Below are 6,203 nucleotides of genomic sequence, written 5' to 3' on the forward strand. Positions count from 1 at the left end.
CTCTTTCCATTATGTGACTCCGTTTTTAAGGACACATTTTCAGACATTCAGTCAAAGATGCAAAATATAACTTTCATTAGAAAAGCTTTGAGCCTTTATTTACAAAATAATCTAAAAACAACCCTCAATATTATATTGCATACTCGTGTTCCTTTACAGTGTCAAGTACACACTGCAAACAAGAAAACAAAACATCAGTCATCAACATGACACTCAAGTGGAGTCATAACGAGTGCAGATATAAGAACATCTACACAAAACCGTTCAAATTCCGGCTATTTGTGACAAAAAAAAAAAAAAGACCAAGACAAATTATTTCAAAACTTTTTTTTCACCATTTATGTGAGCTGTAACCAGTCACACTCATTTGAACAAGGACATAATTTGGAGAAGTAAAAATAAATAGAGATATGAATTTGAATGTGACTGGTTGATGCTCAACATACATGCAAGGAAGCTCAAACTTGTGTCACCACATTATCGCTATCGTTTATTTTTACTTACCTCACAAAAAGATTTCTTTGATTCGCCATTGAGTTGTCACATATAGGTCACATTAATGGTGGAAACGGTTTTGAAATGAGTTCTCTTGGTCTCATTTTATTTCAATCTCAAATATCGGCCATTTGAACAGGGGTTGTAGACTTTATATGCACTGTATGTGCCTGAAAACACACATACAAACGTTTAGGTTACCATTCAACAACACAGCTTTTGTTGAAAAACTTATGGAAGATGCAGTTTCCCTACACAGCATGTTAGAGCAGTAAAGCAACACAAACATAAAACAATCTCATCCAAAGGCTAACGCTACACATTAAGTCCACCAAAACAAACCTAAAAGGATGCATGTTAAAATGCAGCAAGATGTTTTCCTGACGAGTAAGTTTTTTTTTGCATTTTAATACAACACTAAACTTCTACAAAAGCAAATTCCATAAAAAACAAAAACAAAAGAAAAATATACCCCAAATAGAGCATTTAAGCATGACAACCTGCATGTAGTACATCAGGTGTGTTTTCCTCTGTTTTGATTTGGAGATTCAGTGTGACGCCGTGTGGGCATACAGTACGACTGCATTCATAAGCGAGAATAAAGGATAGATAGCATTTATGTGCACACAAAATTCAATCGAGGCTTCAACGTTTCTCTGATACATACATGCAAAAAAGTATGATGGATTAGAGACCTCTCACAATGGGACGTTTCGGTGCAATTAACAAAACAGGCAAAGACTGCAAAAATTAGCTCATCTGTGTGCAAATGAACACAGCCACGACGAGCTTCCGTTCTCATTTTGAGGCAATAAGGTAAAGTGTGGTATGTTAGTGTTGAACTGTGCATTTTTTAGATAACTGGAACAATAACTTAAATGTTTAAAAGGATGCAGTTACTCTTAAGGCCAAGTGTGGCAAAATATTAGAACATTAAGTGAGCGCTGCATGTTCACAATGTAATATGTGAAGGAAGAGAAAGCAACATACTTTCCATATAAAATCAAGTTAGAGCTTTAAAGTGCAAAAAAATTCTACAGATTATTTTAGTCAAACTAAAATCCTATTTTTTTTCAAGCATGTTAAGTAGTACAGAACCAACCGGATGCTTTGCAAGAAGAGTACTTGATTAAGCTCACACCAGCGCAGCTGTGTCACGTGAGGCAAACGGTGGTACTTTTCACTGTTAGCAATCATTTCAGTTGTCTAAGACAAAGCAGAACCAATGACAAAGAGCAGACTCAATGAAGCCATTCCTCCGTTATTATCGTTCTACTAATCATCCGGTAGTCCAAGCTCGGACTCTGGGCCGCACTGCCAATTGCAGGATGGTTGCGAGTGTGATGTCAAGACTGCTGCTTGTTAGCTTCTTCTTCGTAAGCATTCCCTGTTCCATTCTGGACGTAGGCTGATCCAGTGCCAAGCCCATATAAGTGGCCACAGTACTTTGCATCGTCAATATGATCCTCAAAGAACATCTGGTGGAAACACATACACTGAGCATAGAAATCTACAAATAAATACACTCACTCCATATACGCACACACAACACAAGAGCTGTTTTGAACATTTGACTTCACAAAGATTTGTTACACTCGGAGGGTTGACTATGAGAAGTGGCTGGAGTTCCTTCAAGTACCACCAGGGGTACCGGTGCTCAGGCCGCTTATCAACGATAGACAGCACAAAATGTTGTAAATTGCCCATTCTACTTTCAACGTTCCTAGATTATGCACAATGTTGTGGCCAGTGAGTGTATAGCAGCATTAAAAGAATCAGACTTACGGTATGGTGCAATAGCAATATGGGATTTCACCAGAGCTACATGATTCAAGTATCCTTGTTTTTCTGTTACGGGGCCTACCTCTCTCATCTTCAAGAAAGCCATGCCTGTAAGTAAAGAGTCAGAACCCGCTTGATGTTGCGGTCCGATCCTCTCGAGCTCCAGCTGCTCAGCTACTTCCTGCAGTCCACCCTGAATACATGCAATACCTGTCAACCATGTCACCAGCCACACCCCGGGTCAAAATCAAGCATTACACTGATGAACGGGTTTCAGAATGTTGTGTACCTTGAGAATTTTGCAGCTCTTCATGAGGTATTTGACATCATAAATGACTGGAAAGTACAAGCGAACAAGCTCAAAAAAATCGATCTCTTCCTCAGGCAATTTGGCATTGGAGAGAACCTTGATTAGGTATCCAAAGTCATAGCCACTGCAACACAGTCATACGTTAGAAAGGGTGAACAGAATTACTACGTCACATCAACACAAACATCCAGACCGAGAATAATAATTTGCTGATCGACATTCATTTGGCAGCACGGTGTCATAATAGTTAGTACAACTGTTTCATAATCACAGATGGCATGTTGCGGGGATTTCGTGTCACACTCGGTTAATGCCAGCACGCAGCAGGTAAACCAAAGTAGAAGTTGCTAAACCAACGAAGAAGCAGCTGCTTAAGCAAAGACGAAGAAGCGCATTGTAGTTGCGCGCGTATGTCCATGCGTCATACTCACGTGGAACGAGAGAGTGGCGAAACTATGTTCAAATAAATGACCAGTCAACTCACACCTCTGGATGGATACGTGCTGTACAATTAAAGGAGTTCACCGACTTCGACGTGCTACCGTCAGCATTGGCCATGGCAGACCCGCGGTATTGCAGTCAACTCAAAATCAGGCAAGTAAAATATGAATGCACTATGGCGATAATGAGACGGCTAAATGGATTAAGTTTGGTAAACGGTAATGCATGCACTGCGAGGGAGTATTTAGTTCATTACATTTATGTTGTCAATGATTGAACATTGATGCAACTATCAACAATATTGATTTGAGGTAGCATCAAACACAAAAAAGCATTTACAATGCACTCGTGGAAAAGCAACTCTGCGCATTACACTTTGATGTGCATAAAAACAGTTAATTGTGTGTGTTTAACTAGGTAAAAAAAAAAATCAATATTCACTGAAATGAAATACTTATATTGTGAAACATTTTTCAGTAATATCGCTCATCTCTACCAAACACAGTACACTTCAAAAGGAATTTAATCAATATTTATATTAGCATCTTTTTCCTAGTTGCGTCGACTTCTTATTCGAGATTAAGTATTATTTATTCAAATAAAATTAACTGAATTCAGACTTTTTATCCGGGTCCTTATTTTCAAGAGTAAAAGAAAAATAAAAAAACATTAATATTTATAGACCAATATGAAATACTTATATCGTGAAATACTTTGTCATATCGCCCAGCCCTATGTGATAGTAAATTTATTTGTGTGAACAACACAATTAATGGCCACCAAAAGCAGTGGTCCCCAACCACAAGCCTGTGGACCATTTAACAAAAAGATTGGGATCACTAAATAACTATAAATGAGGGAAAAGGAAGCAAATAATGCTGCACTTCTTGACTACAACCACCAGAGGCACTATTAACTTCATCAAAACTAGCAAGTGATCTAAAAAAGCGCAGCACAACGATGGGAAGTTTATCCATGCCGACCACTTCTATTCTCCTGCAGTGAACATTATTCTGCTCAAAACTTAATTCTCAACAAGTTGAAATGTAATAATATAAAAAAAATTTAAAAAGGACCAAAATTACCAAGAACTGAAATGTTAGATCCTACAACTGGTTGTTGTGGCAACCAGTCCAGGCTGTAGCCTGCCTCTCACGCACAGTCAGCTGAGAAAGTTCTAGCTCACCCCCAACCCTAACAAGGCAAAGTGGAGTAAAAATAAATAAATATATAAAAAACATATATGGATGGATAAATGACAGTCACTATCCCTTTAAAGACCTTGTTGACATGAGTAATGTACCTTTGCCTTTGTGACCGGCAGCCAGACAGAAAATGGATGGAAAGAGATGAGTGGATACCTGTGAAATGACAGCCACTTGATCCCGTCACACAGTACCACTCCTGAAGTCATCAATAGCTCAGCAAAGTACAATGCCTCTATGCCTTCATCCTCGAGCTTCTTGAACTGTATCCCTGCAGTTGTCAGGAGCTCAATAGAGTCCTGTGCGTACATATCCTCTCTAAATAGGAGATGGAGAAACGTGTTAATTTCAGGGAGGAACACATTAGAATTTTAGAACACTTACATCACAAGCCACTCACATAGTTCTACTTATGTGCAGCTAATGGTTTGTTTGCTAATGGAAGATACAATTATTGTCTATATTTAAATACCATGGACCATGCCAAGTGTTAGAGACAGGAGCGTCATCTTACGTGAGGTTAAACTTAAAATTGAACTGCCATGTTGATGTTCCCGGAGGATATTCCCCCTGTTCATTCATAAAGGTGAGGCCCAGTTGGATTATCTTGAGTAAATCCACATTGCAGCGCATTAACTGGTACTGATAATCAGCATTGCTTCTGAATTCTCCTATCGGTCTGGCTACCACGCCTGGAAACTCTGTGTCCTGTGGAGTACAAACGTGTTACCTAAAAAGGAAACCGCCTTGCCTATACTATGTTCATTTCAGGGCACTGTAGCTCAACGTCTCACTCACCATGGCGATATAGTTGTATTTTCGAATGACATGTCTAATTCTCTTCAGCTCCTCCTCCAGGTTGTTGGCCCATACCTCACATATTCTTTGGCTGTGATCCACAGTAGCTGCGGGCATAGTGCCACTATAACATGCAAACAAACAAATAAACAGTTAATTTAAAAAAAGGGCCCACATTGATTCCTTAGTTTACTAGACGTGCTTAAAGTAATAGGCAGCCAGGTAAACGCAGTGTGGATGTCAACAAACTAATTGCCACGCATTATAAAAATAGACGATCCTCAGAGTACCATTAGTGACGAGTAGATCATTTGTATTCCCGCTGAGCCGCTCAGCCAAATCCATACATGAAGCAAATATTGTGGAGGGCAGCTGTCTCTTTGGAAGCTGACTGTTAACATTAGCTCACAGCAGCACTTCGGGCTAACTAGCAGCTAGCACACTAAGCATCTGCTAACGTGTGCAAGACAGTTGGCTCCCCAGTGTGTATTTCATATCCTCGACTGTTTCTTGTTCACAGTTGTCCCACGGAACAAGAAGGAGTGTGTGTGGACGTGAGAAGTCAAGTTTGAGCAGGACACAATCACACCCATAGTCACACTCACACACGATCTGTCACTCACACTCGGGTGCCACTTCGATTTACTGAAGCTACGTGAACTTACCCTTCCCCAAAACGCGCGCTTGTGTGTGTTTCAAGTGTGCACTAGCTCAATCTCTTAAATTCACCTTATTTACTGTGCCGCGAGTGACCCTCTAACTTTGTTTTAATAGTTTACAATTCAGCATTGAATTGATGTCAACCTGCGGTTGCCATCATAGCTAACCTACGACGTGACGTCATCGCGTAAACAGTTACGCCACGTGCGTACGTTGCTCACGTGCATTTCTCTGAGAATATCCGGCTGTTTCACAGTGTCGTGACAGCAGATGGCAAATACTATCAGCGAAATAAGAACAGGTTTGCGTCCATCAAACACATTAGATAGTTGAATAGACTGTTACATTAAAATGACATTAAAAATAAAAATCTTCTTTCGGCGGCAGCGGATTTTCCCTTGTGCCTCACATGTAAAACTCAAGACAGGAGCAGGGCCGGAGCTACATTCCTTGTCACTCTCTGGCCACCCGCCTGAAAATGTTCATATCTGTGAATTTTCTGCCATTTTTAC

At 40.0% G+C, this 6,203-nt stretch overlaps 1 protein-coding gene across 4 annotated transcripts; it reads right to left on the bottom strand.

Annotated features, from left to right (window-relative positions):
* Nucleotides 1-71: 71 nt before the first annotated feature.
* On the bottom strand, nucleotides 72-5,917 carry cnot7 (CCR4-NOT transcription complex, subunit 7). Of its 4 annotated transcripts, XM_088293616.1 has the most exons (7): nucleotides 5,697-5,897; nucleotides 5,032-5,155; nucleotides 4,748-4,941; nucleotides 4,390-4,551; nucleotides 2,567-2,711; nucleotides 2,360-2,470; nucleotides 72-1,973 (listed from the first exon to the last, which is right to left on the bottom strand). In XM_088293616.1, the coding sequence occupies exons 2-7, from the start codon at nucleotides 5,146-5,148 to the stop codon at nucleotides 1,842-1,844; spliced, it is 861 nt and encodes a 286-aa protein (XP_088149742.1). In that variant the 5' UTR covers nucleotides 5,149-5,155; nucleotides 5,697-5,897; the 3' UTR covers nucleotides 72-1,841. The 4 variants fall into 4 exon arrangements, with proteins under 4 accessions (XP_088149742.1, XP_088149740.1, XP_088149739.1 ...); XM_088293614.1 differs by lacking the exon at nucleotides 72-1,973 and having other exon boundaries at nucleotides 1,983-2,470; nucleotides 5,761-5,917; XM_088293613.1 differs by lacking the exon at nucleotides 72-1,973 and having other exon boundaries at nucleotides 1,983-2,470; nucleotides 5,697-5,900.
* Nucleotides 5,918-6,203: the final 286 nt, after the last annotated feature.

This window comes from Idiotropiscis lumnitzeri, chromosome 4 (assembly GCF_059441095.1).
Source record: "Idiotropiscis lumnitzeri isolate Australia: NSW breed Sydney's pygmy pipehorse chromosome 4, RoL_Ilum_1.0, whole genome shotgun sequence".
Lineage (NCBI taxonomy): Eukaryota > Metazoa > Chordata > Actinopteri > Syngnathiformes > Syngnathidae > Idiotropiscis > Idiotropiscis lumnitzeri.